General features: G+C 36.7%; 1 protein-coding gene across 1 annotated transcript in view; it reads left to right on the top strand.

Moving 5' to 3' along the window:
* HFM1 (helicase for meiosis 1) overlaps positions 1-14747 on the top strand; it is a 116901-nt gene extending 102154 nt beyond the window's left edge. The window contains exons 34-38 of the mRNA XM_007936041.2: positions 5350-5463; positions 6812-6902; positions 13287-13398; positions 13547-13701; positions 14678-14747. Coding sequence (XP_007934232.1) covers positions 5350-5463; positions 6812-6902; positions 13287-13398; positions 13547-13701; positions 14678-14747 — 542 coding nt within the window. The remainder of the gene's footprint in view (positions 1-5349; positions 5464-6811; positions 6903-13286; positions 13399-13546; positions 13702-14677) is intronic.
* Positions 14748-17535: the final 2788 nt, after the last annotated feature.

Here is a 17535-nt window from a genome sequence, read left to right as displayed (position 1 = left end):
GGCTGTACTTCCTCCAGGACAGTTCTGTTAGTTCTTTTAGCAGTCCACAGTACTTTCTTTACCAACGCCACAGCTCAAAAGCATCAACTCTTCTTCAGTCCTCCTTATTCATTGTCCAGCTGTCACATGCATATGAGGCGATTGAAGATACCATGGTTTGTGTCAGGTGCACCTCAGTCCTCAAAGACATCTTTGCTCTTCAACACTTAAAAGAGGTCCTTTGCAGCCAATTTGCCCAGGGCTATACATCTTCTAATGTCCAGACTGCTGCTTCCATTGGCGTCAATTGTAGAACCACGCAATGTGAAGTCCTTGACAATTTCAGTCTTTTCTCCATTTATCATAATGGTGCTTATAGATCTAGTTGTCAGGATTTTTGAGATGTAATCCATACTGCAGACTGTATTCTTCAATCTTCATCAGTAACTACTTCAAGTCATCCTCACTTTCAGCAAGAAAAGTTGTGTCATCAGCATGTTGCAGGTTGTTAATGATTTTTCCTCCAATCCTGATGCCACATTCTTCTTCATATAGTCCAGCTTTTTGGATTATTTGCTCAGCGTACAGATTGAATGAGTAAGGTGAAAGGATACAATCCTGACACACTCCCTTCTTGATTTTAAACCATGTAGTGTCCCCTTTTTCTGTTTGAATGACAGCCTCTTGATCTATGTACAGGATCCTCATGAGTACAATTAAGTGTTCTGGAATTCCCATTTTTCTCAGTGTTATCCACAATTTGTTATGATCCATGCAATCAAACACTTTTGCATAGTCAATAAAACACAAGTAAACATCTTTCTGGTATTCTTTACTTTGAGCCAAGATCCATCTGACATCAGCAATGATATCCCTTGTTCCATGTTCTCTTCTGAATCCAGCCTGCACTTCTGGAAGTTCTCTGTCAAAATATTGCTGCAACCGTTTTTTAATTATCTTCAGTAAGATTTTACTTGCATGCAATATTAATGATATTGTTCGATAATTTCCACATTCTGTGGGATCACCTTTCTTTGGAATGGGTCCAAATATGGATCTCTACCAGTCAGTTGGCCAGGTAGCTGTTTTCCAAATCTCTTGGCATAACCAAGGGAGTGCCTCCAGCGAGGCACCTGTATGTTGAAACATCTCAATGGGTATTCCTTCAATTCCTAGAGCCTTGTTCCTCGCCAATTCCCTCAGTACAGCTTCGACCTCTTCCTTCAGTACCACTGGTTCTTGAACATATGCCACTTCCTGAAATGGATGAAGATCGACCAAGTCTTTTTGGTACAGTGACCCTGTGTATTACTTCCATCTTCTTTTGATGCTTCCTGCATCATTCAATATTTTGCCCATAGAATCTTTAAATATTACAACTCAAGGCTTAAATTTTTTTTCTGTTTTTTCAGCTTGAGAAATGCTGAACATGTTCTTCCCTTTTGGTTTTCTAACTCCAGGTCTTTGCACATTTCATTATAGTAATTGGCTTTGTCTGCTCAAGCTGCTCATTGAAATCTTCTGTTCAGCTCTTTTATCTTGTCATTTCTTCCATTTGCTTTAGCTACTCTTTGCTCAAGGGCAAGTTTCAGAGTCTCTTCTAACACCCGTTTTGGTCTTCTCTTTCTTTCTTGTATGTTTAATGACCTGTTGCTTTCTTCATGGATGATGCTATTGATGTCATCCCACAATTCTTCTGGTTTTCAGTCATTGGTGTTCAATGCATCAAATCTCTCTTTTAGATGGTCTCTAAATTCAGGAGGAATATATTCAAGATCATATTTTGGCTCTTGTGGACTTGTTTTAATTGTCTTCAACTTCAAGTTGAACTTGCATATGAGCAGTTGATGGTCTGTTGCACAATCATCTCCTGGCCTGGTTCTGGCTGAAGACAGTGAGCTTTTCCATTGCCTCTTGCCACAGATGTAGTCAATCTGATTCCTGTGTGCTCTGTCTGGCAAAATCCATGTGTATAGCTGCTGTTTGTGTTGTTGAAAAAGGTATTTGCAATGAATAAGTCCTTGGTCTTGCAAAATTCTACCATGCAATCTCCAGCATTATTTCTGTCACCAAGGCCAAATTTTCCAACTACCAGTGATTCTTCTTTGTTTCCAACTTTTGCATTCCAGTCACCAGTGATAAGCAACACATCTTGATTGCATGTTTGGTCAATTTCAGACTGTAGAAGTTGATTTAAAAAATCTTCAATTTCCTTATCTTCTGCTTTGGTGGTTGCTGCATAAATTTGAATAATAGTCGTATTAACTGGTCTTCCTTGTAGGAATATGGATATTATTCTATCACTGACAGCATTGTACTGCAGGACACATCTTGAAACATCTTTTGTGATGATGAATGCCACACTATTCCTCTTCAATTTGTCATTCCCAGCATAGTAGATCATATTGTTGTCTGATTCAAAATGGCCAGAACCAGTCCATTTCAGCTCACTAATGCCTAGGATATCAATCTGTATGTGTTCCATTTCATTTTTAACAACTTCCAATTTTCCTAGATTCATGCTTCATACATTCATGTTCCGATTATTAATGGATGTTTGCAGCTGTTTCTCCTCAATGAGTCATGCCACATCAGCACTTGAAGGTCCTGAAAGACTTTCTTTATCCATATCATTAAGGTTCTACTCTAATGAGGCAGCTCTTTCCCAGTCCTATTTTGAGTGTCTTCCAACCCAAGAGGCTAGTCTTCCTGCACTGTGTTGGACAATGTTTCCAAGCTATGCATAAAGTTCCCCAGTAATGTATCAGACAGTGTTTCTCCACTATTCATAAGCTTTTCTCTGGCCAATTTTTGAGAAGTGAATGGCCTCACCTTCTTCCTAGTCTGTCTTAGTCTGTAAGCTGCGTTGAAACCTGAGCACCATGTGCAACTCTGCTGGCGTCTGAAACACCAATCTCAAGCCTGACAGCAATGTACAAGACTCACAGGATGACAAACTGACAGACAAGTTTGTCTCCCTTAGCTGTTGGAAACCTCTGTATGCTGTTGCTTCTGAGGTCCCTGAGGCTTCCACCATATAGATATAGATATAGATATAGATATAGATGAATTTTCCCAAGAAGGGGGTTACTATGAATGGGATTCAACTCGATGGCTGTGAGTTTGGCTTTTTGAGTTTATAAAACCAAACTCACTGCCATTGAGTCAAATCCGACTCATAGTGACTCCCTTCTCAGGAAAGTTCATGTGTGCGTGTGTGTGTATGTGTGTGTGTGTGTATGTGTGAAGCAGGCCACACCCCTGAGAGAACTCCCTTTCAATTGCTCATAGCACATCTCATCATGGATGTAATTAGATTATATCAGATCTCATCATGCGGGATGACTACATCATAACTGTTTAAACCTCTTAGAATCTAGGCCCAGCCAAGTTGATACACAGCCTTAAATATCATACTACCCAAGCCCATGACTACCATTACTAACTATATTCTGATGATTTCTAAATCTGTATCTCCCAGCTAGAGCCTTCTGTCTAGCCTCAGATTCATCTATACAATCACCTTTTTAGACTTACCCATCTAAAAGTTAATGTGTCAGCATCCTTACATTTTCTGTCCTCTCTCTACCTGACCCTGCTCCTTCTCTTATATTTCTTAGTTCAGTGAATGAAGCCTCTTACTTTCCAAGCTGCTAAAGGCAGAAGAGTCACCCTAAATATTTCACCCCACAACTAATTAATCACCAAGTCCTTTCTATTTAGCCTTCTAAACATCTCCCATATCTGCTCTTTCCTCTCTATAGTGGGGCACTACTGTGCACCTCTTCCCAACTTTGCATTCAGTGATGCTACATGGATAGCATGAAATCAGTTATGATAGGAAATCAGTAAATACTACAAATCAGGATGTGATTTACTGGTTGTGTATACTTAAGACAGTGATAGAAAAAAAAATGGTAATAATGCAGATTAAACTTAACTGTTTTGTGTTTAAAGCCATTACATTGTGAATAACACAAAAAAATTGAGGAAATATTCTTCTAGTATTTGATAACTACTGATTCAGCAAAGAGGTTGCTTAAATTAATGATGAATGAGTGAAGTTCCAACATTTGTGTTTATTGTTTCATTTTCATCTTACTTTTTAAAAACCAAAAACATCCAAACTCAAACTCATGGCCATCAAGTCAATTCCAACTCATAGTGACCTCCATTGGGTTTCCAAGGCAGTAAATCTTTATGGAAGTAGATTGCCCTGTCTTCCTTCTACAAAGCGGCTGGTGAGTTTGAACCACCAACCTTCTGGTTAGCAGTCAAATGCCTTAGGCGCTACACCACCAGAGCTGTTTACTTGTTAAAGTCAACAGAAATATCAGATAATATTCATGTGAGAACAACACTCATATGTCAGTTGCAACCACAGATTAATCACAACTACGAGAGTTTGGCAAAACTCAGTGAAAGCATTCAGTTAGAATCAATTAGATATATGAAATTCATTAATCATGCTGTGTATTTTATGATTATTTTATTTATGATTATTTATAAATTGTGTGCTATATATCCTTTATATCAGTAATATTTATAATAAACTTATATATTCATAAATGTGTATGTTTTGGAGAGCTGATTATTAAACATTTATCAACACACTACTGAGGGAAATTGCACAAATAAAGGCATTTAGTCTCTATAACAATCTTATGAGGTAGGTGCTATTATTCACCCCAATCTGTAAAGGAGAAAACAAGACTTAGAGAGTTTAAATTGCTTGTCCAAGATCATATAACTAGTAAATGAGAGAGGTGTTATTTTAGCCCAAGTAGTCTTCTTAAAAATGAGGCTACAAATAGTAGAGAACACTGAGGAGTTTTTAACACAAGCAAAATGAATATATACTTTGGACAAATATTTCATAACAGTACTCATAATTAGCTTATAGGGAGAAGATCTAAACAGAGGATGACCATTTTAGAAACTATTACAATCCAGCTTGGAGTAAGATCATTTCTATATAGGATTTAAGAGGGAAAATTAATGCTGTCTAAAAGAATCAATAAGTAGTACAACTATCATTCCATGTAAATATGGTAACTAGAATTGGGTGACACAGTATTCAACAATGCTTGACCCAAAGCTCTTGAAAACTACTGCTCAAGACCTCTGTTTAGTTAGTGAAAAGATGTGTTTGATATTATCAATAAATAATGATGCTTGTGGGTTTTTGGGTGTTTTTTTTTTTTTTTGCGTTTTATACCCTTTTATCTATATGCATAACAGATTTTTCTAGATGGAACCATCTTAGAACTTCAAATGAGAAAGTTCCTCAAACAGTGCTACTGAACAGAAATTTGGCCTCTGGAAACCAAAGTTTCACAGATGCAACTAAAAGCAACTCCTCATTTTCAGAAGTTTTGAATGTAAACTTTGAATTGGGAAATGATGTTTGGGATGATTTTGATGATGAGAATTTAATAGAAATGACTAGCTTTTCAACTGAAACTGACAAGACAAAAACATCAGGTAAAATTGTATTTTAGCATGAAATAACTTCATGAGAATTTCTTCTAATATTTTTCAGTTTGACTTCTAAGACTGATTTTCATTGCCTTTTGTGTGTGCTTATTTAATTAGCTTTGGGTTCTCAATATGATAATTTTTAGCAAAACTCACATTGTGATCCTTCTATAAATAGTATTACTCCTCCACACGAAGGACAGAGGTTAAGGTTATTACATTATGATGATACAGCAAAAGAGCTTTTTATGTTCTAGTGTAAAGTCTTATTGGCACAGTATTTAAATTCAGATTGTTGATTGAATTTTCTCTCATAGAACAGACAATCATGTTATCCATTTTGAGAGCACAAATGTCTGCTACTATTTGTGAAGGACAAAATTGTTTCATTTAAAAAAATGGTTCATCTATTAGCAAAATAAAAGACAACTTTTATTTCTAGTAGAAATAAATAGAAAAAGGATTAATTTCTTTTTTTTATTGGAAATTGTATTTAAATCATATAAAAGCCAAAAATAATGAGACTTAGTTCTATGAGTTACAGACTAATTCACTCTATTTCTCTAAAATAGAAAAGTTAAAATCTCAGTAAGTACATGACAAGATGGAGATACTCTCTTCCATGAGGACTGGCAGAAGGAAATCAGTCCCTCAGCTTTTTTAGTGCAGACACAGATCCCCAGTAAACTACTACTTAGTTAAACTACTCATGCTGTTTTTTTTTTTTTTTTTAAGTAAAATCTGCCTCAATTAGAGGTCCAAATATTATTCTCTCAGGGCCTTAAGAATTACCTAAAGACTGAATACTTCTTCCAAAGGAACAGGATTTAACCACCTTCACAAAATAGGCACAGTTTCCCATACCACTGGATAACTACCAGTCCCTACCCTAGATTAAAAGTTCAAAAGTACTGCAAGTTAGTAGGCAATGTGTACTAATCCATGAGGTAGCCTTACGCTATGAGGGCACAAGGAAAATCAGCCTCAATAAATGCCATAATCCGCCCCCCCCCCATTTATGGAGTACTTTAAATGAATGTATTATATACACAGATCATTGAAAGTACTGAATGAACTTAGACCTCATCATTTACATGAATTTTAAGAAAATAATAAGTAATAGTGGCTTTTGCATCCTTTGACTCCAAAGAAGGTAACCTATGTGTATTGTAATTTTACTTCCTTAGATTTGGTCCTTATTTCTCTATGAAAATTAAAATTGAGTATTGACAAGAATTATTTATTTTTTCCTTAACCAGATTATGTCTGTTAGACAGAGGCTTTTTAAAATTGTAAAAAGTTCATTTCAGCTGTTTCCTAGCATTTTATTTCAAAATGTTATCTCTTTACATAGGATTTGGAAATACTTTGAATTCAAGTACCAGGGGACATAAGCTAACCATCCAAGAGTCAAAGAGCCAATTCCAAAGAGAAATGTCAAAAAGGCAAGTTTTAAAACTTTGGTTTGGAATACTTATAACTTTCTGTCCTACTGACATGTAATTGGAGATGGGGATCAAGTCATTAGATGTCAGAGAAGCTATAAGGCATTAGCCAACCTAAGCCCTCTTAATTTTAGAGCTGTGTTTTTCCAAGTGCTGTTGTCAGACCACCTGTATCAGAATCACCTAGAAGTGTTATTTAAAATGCACATTCTTGGACCCCACTCTATACTTACTGAATCATAGTCTCTGGAGCTGGAACCCAAGAATCATCATATTTTACAAGCCTTGATCATGAGTACGAGTTTGACAGATGGAAAAAAGGAGGATAACATTCCAGGTAGAAAGAAACATCTATAAAGGAATAAGACTTGAAAATGCATACCCAGACCAAGGATCAGTAAAGTATGGTATATGATGCCACAGTATTAAGGCTAAGATTGCCAAGACCTTATTGAATAGGGCCTCAAATGCCCTACTTAGACACCTATACTTTATCCAGTAGTTCATGGTCACAAGTTGAGATTTCTTTAGGAATTCGTAGGTCAACACCAACTATAGAAAGCCCCATCTAAGGGTAGGAACCACTACTCAGCTCCATTCAGTTACTGCTGTACAGGAAATGTGAGTCACTGTTATCAAATATTCTGACAGCAAGTTAATAAGAAAAGCTAGGAATCTGAAGTTTTATGCTACATCTCCTGATTTTTAAATTTTGACAACTAATTTTTTAAAATGTAATTGACAGGACTTCCCTCACCACCACCACCCCCACCACCACCCAAAAAAGAAGAGAAGAAAATGTCTGTAGGCCTGATGTAGGCCATCAGCCACAAGTTTTTGATGTCCATCATAGGGAGTGAGGAGCTACCAAAGATATTTAAGCAAAAGAACAACAATTTGATCAGAAAAATTACATCAGCAATATGTACTGTGAATTTTCTGGGACCACCAGAAGTATGGTGACCAATGAGAAAGGCAGGCTTTGATGAGACCTAAAATAAGGCAGAGTGATGGAAACAGGAAGTGGTTGTTGTTATGTGCCGTGGAGTAGGACCGGAATCATAGTGACCCCTCCTTGGGTTTCCGAGGTGGTATTACTACAGAAGTAGATTGCCTATCCTTCCTTCTGAGGAGTGGGAAACAAGAGGTAGGGTTGGATTTTTAAAACATTTCAGAGACAAAGCACATGGGATTTGGCAGTTGGTATATGATATTGAAGAAGAAGGAGGAAGATTTAATGATGCATACAAGTTTTCTTGTATTTCTAGCCTGGTAACTGATAAATAGAGATGTTGTTATCTAAGGATATAGGAAAATAAGAAATTTGGAAAGGAAAGCTAATCGTTCTTGAAATGGTCTATTTGAAGTACTTTTTTCCTCCTTTTTTTTTTCCTCTTCCCACTTCCTCCCTGTAGTTATCTCTTCCCTGTGTCCTTCCTTTCCATGCACTCCTGCCCCTGAGCTATCTCCCTGTGAAAGCACTTCCCTTCTGTTCTCCCACAATTGGAAGTACTTTTATAGAAGTCTGAAATGCACTTGGAAATTCTAGCCTTGATTAAAAACCAGGCATGATAAGTTATGACTACAACCAAAACTTCCCCCAAAGAGAATACTGACAACTTCTTATTCAGGGGCCAGTTTTCTAATGAAAGATTATTTATTTCTCCTTTAGAAAATACTAAATTTGTGATATCTTTTGAAAATGTTGCTATTATTTAGTCATTTTACTGATCATTAGCATCAGGATAACAGACCAATGGATTTCAGATAATTCCCAAGCTGAAGGGAACTTTATATGCCATTTAGAACCTCTGCCACTAGATTCTTGAATCATCATCCAGCATCATTGGCAAGTAATCATGCCATTTTTACCAAGACAGCTCCAGTGACCAGGGGCTCATTCAGTCCAAAGCTGCTTGTTCCATGTTTGGATCTCAGACCATTCAGCATCTTGTAAAATATCTGCTAAAATTTGTTTTTTCACCACTTCTGTTTGTTGGTCCTAACTCTGAGTCATACAGAATAAACGGATGTAAGTGTCAAATTGGAATGAATACTGTGGAGGTTGTTGTTGTTAGGTGCTGTCAAGTCATTTCCAACTCATAGCAACCCCATGCACAGCAAAACGAAACACCGCCCAATCCCGTGCCAGCTCTGTGACCCTTGCTATGTTGTTGTTGTTGTTATGTACCATCAAATCAGACCAACTCATAGTGACCCCACCTTAGGTTTATGAGGCAGTATCATTACGGAAGTAGATTGCTCAGCCTTCCTTCCGAGGAGCAGCTGGTGGGTTTGAACCACCACCCTTCTGGTTAGCAGTAAAGTGCCTTAGGCACTATGCTACCAGATCTCCTGATCCTTGCTATATACTTGAGCTCATTGTCGCAGCCACCATGTCAATCCATCTCATTGAAGGCCTTCCCCTTTTTTGTAGACCCTCCACCCTACCAAGCATGACATCCTTCTCCAGGGAATGGTCCCTTCTGACAACATGACCAAAGTAGGTGAGATAAAGTCTGGCCATTCTCACTTCCAAGGAGCATTTCGGGTGTACTTCCTCCAGGACAGATCTGTTAGTTCTTTTAGCAGTCCATGGTACTTACAGCATTCTTCGCCAGCACCGCAACTCAAAAGCATCAACTCTTCTTCGGTCTTCCTTATTCATTGTCCAGCTCTCACATGCATAGGAGGCAATTGGAAATATCATGGCTTGTGTCAGGTGCACCTTAGTCCTCAAGCAGACATCCTTGCTCCTCACCACTTGAAAGAGTTCCTTCGTGGCCAACCTGCCCAGTGCTACACATTGTCTAATGTCCTGACTGCTGCTTCCATTAGTGTCAATTGTAGAATCAAGCAATGTGAATTCCTTAACAACCTCAATCTTTTCTCCATTTATCGTAATGCTGCTTATTGGTCCAGTTGTGAGGATTTTTGTTTTCTTTATATTGAGACATAATCCATACTGCATACTATATTCTTCCATCTTCATCAGTAAGTGCCTCAAATCATCCTCACTTTCAGCAAGCAAAGTTGTATCATCTGCATATCTCAGGTTGTTAATTCTTCCTCCAATCCTGATGCCACGTTTTTCTTCATATAGTCCAGCTTCTTGGATTATTTGCTCAGCATGTAGATTGAATAAGTATGGGGAAAGGATACAACCCTGACACACTCCCTTCCTGATTTTAAACCATGTAGTGTCCCCTTGTTCCATTTGAACGACAGCTTCCTGGTCAAGATACAGGTTCCTCATGAGTACAATCAAGTGTTCAGGAATTCCCATTCATCTCAATGTTATACATAGTTTGTCATGATCCACACAATCAAATGCCTTTGCATAGTCAATAAAACACAAGTAAACATCTTTCTGGTATTCTTTGCCTTGAGCCAAGATCCATCTGACAACAGCTATGATATCCCTTGTTCAACGTCCTCTTCTGAATCCAGCTTGCACCTCTGGAAGTTCTCTGTCAATATACTGCTGCAACCGTTTTTGAGTTATCTTCAGTAAGATCTTACTTGCATGTGATATTAATGATATTGTTCTATAATTTCCACATTCTGTGGGATCACCTTTCTCTGGAATGGGTACAAATATGGATCTCTTCCAGTCAGTTGGCCAGGTAGCTGTCTTCCAAATCTCTTGGCATAACTGAGTGAGTGCCTCCAATGGGGCATCCGTTTGTTGAAATATCTCAATGGGTATTCTGTCAATTCCTAGAGCCTTGTTCTTCATGGAGGTAGAGAAGTGAAAAAATAGGTAGGTAATACACAAGTAGGGCTATAGCAAGGCATTTTGAACTTGTTTTTTGCACTAAACCTTTAGAAAACTATAAATAATTCTGAAACAGTTTAGAAGTGGCTAACAGAAGATAAGTCATTTAAAAAGTGGATCCTGTCAAGAAGTCTCTGGGAGGTTTGTATCAGAAGTTGACTCTGGGAAGAGGACCTGTGAGACCTAAGGATCTAGGGTGGGAGGGAGACTTGCTTTTCCTTTTATATCCTTTTACTATTTTAATTCCTTGCCATGTATGTATGATATTTATTAACCAAAGACAAAAAAGATAAAATTCTATAATACATGTGATTATCCCCTATCCCCACCCACTCCTCATTTCCCTTTTCATGACTATCACAGTTTAGCCTTCAAGTGTAAGCTTAAATTGTCACTTCCTCAAAGAGGGTTTATGTTTCCACACTGTTTTTTTCTATCATATTACCCAGTTAATTTCCTTCATTTCACTTAAGGATTTATAATTATGTATATATTTATTGTTTATTCATTGTCTGTTCCTCTACTAGATGGTAACTCCCTTAGGGTTTGTTTACCACTTTATATTCAGCTCCCAGTATTTTATCTGGCATATGGTCGTGAATAATTAATGTTTTTTAATGAATGAATTTAATACAGAAGGTTAAGGGTGAATGAATTCTAGTATATGTACATAAGAAGATAACGAAAGATGTCCATCTAAAGTAAAACCAAAATTGGAAACAGAGATTAAAAGTTAAACCACACAATGATAAAGGATCCTGAAATATAACATGGGCAAATCTGGAGTAAATTATCCTGAGTGAATTAAGTTAAGCACAAAAGGACAAATTGCATGATACCACTTTTATAAAAAGTCAAGACTAGGTGTACACACAGAAAGCAATTCTTTGATGGATACCATGCATGGATGGGGGGAAAAGTAGGATCCCTTAAATAGTAGACACATGTTGTTCTGGTGATGAGAAAGGTAGTACACAGTATGGGGAAGTCAGCACAACTTGACCAATGTAAATGAAAGTACTGAGAGATACACAAGATTAAAGGACTACAGTAAATGCTATAACATACAATTTTGCAGCAACAGTAATAAGAAACAAAATATATATGAGTGGTAAGTATGTATGCTTGACATTGGGCTTCAACTCTGCCAATTGCTCCTGGCCCACTGGAGTTGAAGTTGTCTCTTAACTCAGGCAGCTACTGGATGCTGAGGGTGACAAACCCAAGGTCAACAAGTAAAATGGCACAGTCCCAAGATTATCAAGCAACATGGCAGGTCACTAGTTCAAGTTCAAAAACAGTCCCAAAATTGGCAGGCAACATGGCAGGCTGCTGAATGAAGACTCAGCTAAATGCAGGTTCCAAGCATGCAAAAAAGCTCAAGACCTCTCTCAAAGTGTCGTCTTATGTACTGGAAGCAAAGCACATCCCTAAGGCAGCAGCTGCTCACTGTGGCTTCCATCATGGAGTTGATTACCAGTCTCATCATGGAGAATAACTACATCCAGCTGCCCAGCCACTCAAAACCAGGCCCAGGCAAGTTGACACACAACCTTCACTACCACAACTACCAACCACTCTAACCAGGGACACAATAGAAGGTCCTGGTTAAAATGGTAGAAAAATGCAGAATAAAACTCAAATTCATAACAAAAGACCAGGCTTACTGGACTTACAGAAACTAGAGGAACCCCTGAGATGGTCACCCTAACATTCCCTTTTAATCTGGAAGTGAAGCTACTCTGAGAAGTCACCGTTCAGCCAAATAATAAATTGGCCTATAAAATTATAATACCTGTGAGGAAGGTGCTTCTTTAAACAAGTAACCATTCTAGACCAACAGTCAACATTTATTCAGGAGCGAAGATGAGAAGACAAGAAGCAGCAGGGAAGCTAGAGGATGGAAGCAGGCAGGGGGGTGGAAGTGGTGGATGTGCCGGCCCATCGCAGGGGTTGTAACCAGTGTCAGAACAATCTGTGTATGAACTGTTGAATGGGAATCCAATTTGTCAATTTTCACCTAAAACACAATAAATATTTTTTTTAAAAAAAGAAAAGAATTAATTCAACTTCACCCAATGAAATGATATTCAGGGTATTTACATTTATAGGTCGTTTAGGCTAAAGCTATGTACTTTCTGGAGGTGAATCCATAATTGATTATTGAGGGAAGATAGGATATTTAGGAGTTCATAATTGTCCTTTTCGATATATGTATTTAAAAATAATTATTGTTTAATTTTTTTCAAAATATACAAAAGTATGTACAGTGGGAAAAAAAAGTTAAGCTAGTGACATTTAGAAGAGATATACAGACTTCTAGGGAATGGACAATTAAACATAAGACTTAAAAAAATTGTTGAATGATTATTTCTATAGTCTCTTAGAAAGAGTATTCTCATTTATTTAGAATATATAAATTATGATTTAGCCTAAAGGAAAGGACATAAATGACACTCACCATGACTCTAAGAAACAGAGCATCAATTTTTTTTTATGATAAATATGGTCAACTTTAATTTTATTCCCCAAAGAATAACTATTGATCCAAATTAGAATAGTATGTTGTTTGCTATATTTTATAAATAATTAATTTTAATTTGTAGCTTTGTTTCTTCACATGAGGAGCCAGATATTAATTTATCAAATTCTACTGTTTCCAAGTTCAGTTCATCCTCCATGACGAAATTACCTCAACAAGCTGGAAATACAAATATTGTAAGACAATACATTTCTTTGTTTTTCTTAGATTTAAATTCTTAAATTTTAGGATTTTTTTTTTTTTCTGTAAGCATAAAAGCCTTAGCATAAATTCTGCTTGGATAGTTAAACTTCAGTGATTGATCATTTTTGCCTTAAAATATAGGTCCATTTACAAGAGAAGAAACAACAAAGTCTTTCACCAGAGATTAAAAAGTTATACTTTACTCACTCTGAAAATAAATCAAATTCTTCAAATTTTATTAAGAATGTGGACCTTTTTGTTAGAAACAGTGAATGTAAAAAGAAAATTGATTTCAGGTAAGAACTCTTTAAAGATATTTAAAGGTTATACCAATAAAAAACTTTTACAAAGAAATTCAGCATTCCTTTTTCTTGGTTCCAAGGTGCCATTTAAAGAGTAGACCCTAAACATTTTATTTAATAAAGACATTGAAATTTTAGATTCATAGTAAGCTAAGCTTGTTAAGATGATTTACAACATCAAAAGTATGGATTTTTGAGAATTTGTATGTTTAATGCTGTTATTTAAATTATATTGGGTTGATAAACTTTTTGTTACTAGTTTGAATGCAATATATTGATTGTGTAAAGCATAAAGTCACTTGAGAACAGTTGATTATATGAAGCATACAGTTACATGAAATCAGTTAATTCTTCAAAAGTTCAAATTGTATTTTAGCCAACCAGTTCTTTCACAGTTTAAATGGTTCACTGAAAAAGTCAGATTAAGTTTAATCAGTGACCTCCCTGCTTACCATTTTTATGGATAATTCTGTAGCAATATCCCTCTGCTCCTTGAAAAGTCAAAGGTTAAAAACCTGTTTACACCTTGATTAAATGGCATTACTTTCTAGTATGCTTAGAGAAGTATCTAAGACACTTGGTTCCTGCTTTTCACCATTTGAAAAACACGTTATCTTTGAGTCAGTTCTGACAGCAACCATTGTGCAAAGTCTAATCCTCCCCACCACCACCACTACCACCACCATAGACTTTTTACAAGGTTATGCATGTTGAGGGAGCTCTGGTGGCATCACACCTAAGGCATTTGACTGCTAACCAGAAGGCTGGCAGTTGAAACCCACTAGCCACATTTCATATATTAACCTTACAGCAATCTTCAAGTTTATCCATTTTATCTTTATTAGTACATTATATAGGGTCACGATGAATCAGAATTAACTCAAAGGCAGTGGGCTATTACATTACTTACGCATTTTAAAATAAATTATGTTGCAAAAATAATTATTTTAGGTTTGCTTTTTTCCCTCAGTAGGTATCATCCTGATGATGCAGCTGATGAAATGAAGTGTTTCCTGGGAATATTTGATGGCATTTTCTAAAACAAACAAAACAAAAAATGCTTCTAATATTACTAAGATAAAGAGACCTTATCACAAAGCATGCTTTTTATTTTAAAAAGTAATTCATAATTTTCTGTTTTTCTCTCTTGAGTTTGATAAATTTTGTCAACTTTTTTACAACAAAATATTTAGACAGACTTATTTTTCCTTATATTGTAACTCTTGAAAAGCACTTTTACAATTTTTTTTTCAGTAAGCTGATAATTAAGTTGCAATTAGAAATAATTCAGATATTAATTGGATTTTGACAGGAACTAATTTCAAATTTCATTTTTATATTTTCTTACCAAGAAAAGTTTCTATAAAAGCAAAATAATATTAATGAGTGAATCTGTTTATTGTATGGATTGTTTACCAATGTCATTCTCATGTCTTTTGTTTTTCTAATATGTTTAAGAATCCAACAGCTTGCTGAACCTATTGTTACATAACTTTGAGCAATAATAAATAAAACATGAATTTATATAGGCTGCTGTTTTTGTTTAGCTTGTTTTTCAATGTGGTGCATTCTAAACTTTGTTACATTGGCTTTATTATAGCCAAAAGATATTATGCATCATTTCCTATAAATACATCTCAAATTTTATTTATTACTGAGTAACATGTAGGCAGCATAGTGGCTAAGGCACTTGACTGCTAACCAGAAGGCTGGCGGTTCAAACCCACCAGCCACTCCTCGGAAGGAAGATGGGGCAATCTACTTCCGTAGTGATACTGCCTCAGAAACCCAAGGAGGGGTCGCTAGGAGTCGTGTCCAACTCGATGTCACACAACAACAACAACAACAACATGTAGGCATCCTAAGCAATGCTTATTATCTAATTACAATATGAAGTTGAAGTCTACTTAAAACATTTTAGAAAACAATATTTTCTGTAAGCATACAACCCTTAGAGAGAGAGAAGTGAAGAAGAGAAGCTTCCAGATGAGACTGTTATTGTCCTTATTAGTAAACATGTATTAAGCATGATATGTATTAAACATATATTAAAGCTGAGGACAAAAATAAGGGCAACCTGTTCCTTTATATTGTCGTCTTCACATTTGGTATGGTTCTGCTACTGGATCAACCATGCTACAACCTTTAAAAGTTGTTAAACACCATTAAAATGAAACTATGGTGTGCCACAGTCTACTGATCTTCCATACACAGACTTTGACACTAAGAAATATCTAATTAATTTGGTTAGACTTGCTGTGGTCTGCTAAGTGAAAAACACTGTCCTTGGCATTGAAAGGATGCAGGGATGAAATCACTATCTGCTCTCATGGGTCTTACTTCACATTCTGGTAGCAAACTTGAGACATCATAAAGTAATAACAACATGTAGACTACAGTAGAGCAGTGCTTCTCAAATTCATAGTGCTTCAGAACCTGAGAACTCACATTTCTAACAAGTTCCCAAGTGATGCTGATACTGCTGGTCCAGGAACCACACTTTGAGAATCATTGCAGTAGAGGTTGAAAGAGTTGTGGAAATACATATGGGAGGGAATATAATCCTGATGGAGTTAGGGAAGCCTTTATAGAGAAGATAAAATTTGAGCTGAACCTTGAAAAATTAATAGGACTTTGAAAAAGATAGGAGAGAATGACATCCTAGGCAGTGGAAATAGCTTCAGAAGGACTCTAAGAGACTTAAGTGCCTGTTTCAGAAATAATGTATAATTCATTTTGTTGTTGTTGTTATGTGCTGTCATGTCAGACCCGACTCATAGCAACCTCTCCTTAGGTTTCTGAGGCAGTATCACTATGGAAGTAGATTGCCCCATCTTCCTCCCAAGGAGTGGCTGGTGGGTTTGAACCGCCATAGGTTAATGTTGTAGGAAGTAAGTTTGAAATACAGCTGAAGGCCGGACTGTTGTTGTTGTGTGCCAGACTATGGAGGGCTTTAGAGGCTAAGCTAAGAAATTCTAGTGTTATTCAGTAGATTAGTGTTTTCCAACTTTGCCTAATCATAAGAAATATATGGATAACATACTAAACATTCAAATTTCTAGGCTTCACCTCAGATCTACTGATTCAGAATCCCTAAGGGAGGGGACTGGGGTTTCTATAGTTTTGACAAGCACTTTAGGAAGTTCTTATGATCAGGCCAATTTGGGAAACATTGGAGTAGATAATAGGTTCACTTCTTATGTATTTGTTTAAAAAAGAAAAATTGTCAGGTGTTACCATAGACATGCCTCACTTTGTACAAGTGTTTACCTGGAAAATTATGTGTAAGGTAAATACATGTAACTCAAAATCCTGTTACATATACCCACCCACTGCCATCAAGTTGATTGCAACTCATACTGACCCCTTAGGACAGAGTAGAACTACCCCATAGGATTTTCCCCCAAAGGATTTTTTACAGCCTTGGAAACCTCATGAGCTATGAATCAGAATCGACTCGATGACAGTGGGTTTTTTTTGTTTTTTTTTTTTTAGTTTTAAATTTTTACGGAAGACTGCCCCGTCTTTCTTCTGCAGAGGAGCTGGTGGGTTTGAACCACCAACCTTTCAGTTAGCAGCCAAATACTTTAACCACTATGCTATCAGAGCTCCTCCCGTTACATGTACCAACCTCTTAAAGGAGTCCAATGACTATTCTGTTGTTGTTAGGAAGTGAATCCTGTTGTTATTGTTAGGTGCTGTTGAGTTGATCTGATTCATAGCAATCCTGTGTACAACAAAACGAAGCCCTGCCCAGTTGTGTGCCATTCTCACAATCCTGCAGTTTTCTATTTTGTAGGTTAAGTTTTAAATATCAAGGGTTTATTT

This window comes from Orycteropus afer, unplaced genomic scaffold, assembly GCF_000298275.1.
Source record: "Orycteropus afer afer isolate SDZICR_OR568_19922 unplaced genomic scaffold, OryAfe1.0 scaffold00033, whole genome shotgun sequence".
NCBI classification, from domain to species: domain Eukaryota; kingdom Metazoa; phylum Chordata; class Mammalia; order Tubulidentata; family Orycteropodidae; genus Orycteropus; species Orycteropus afer.
The sequence above is the reverse complement of the archived record's forward strand: the minus strand, read 5'-3'. Positions and strand labels throughout refer to the sequence as shown.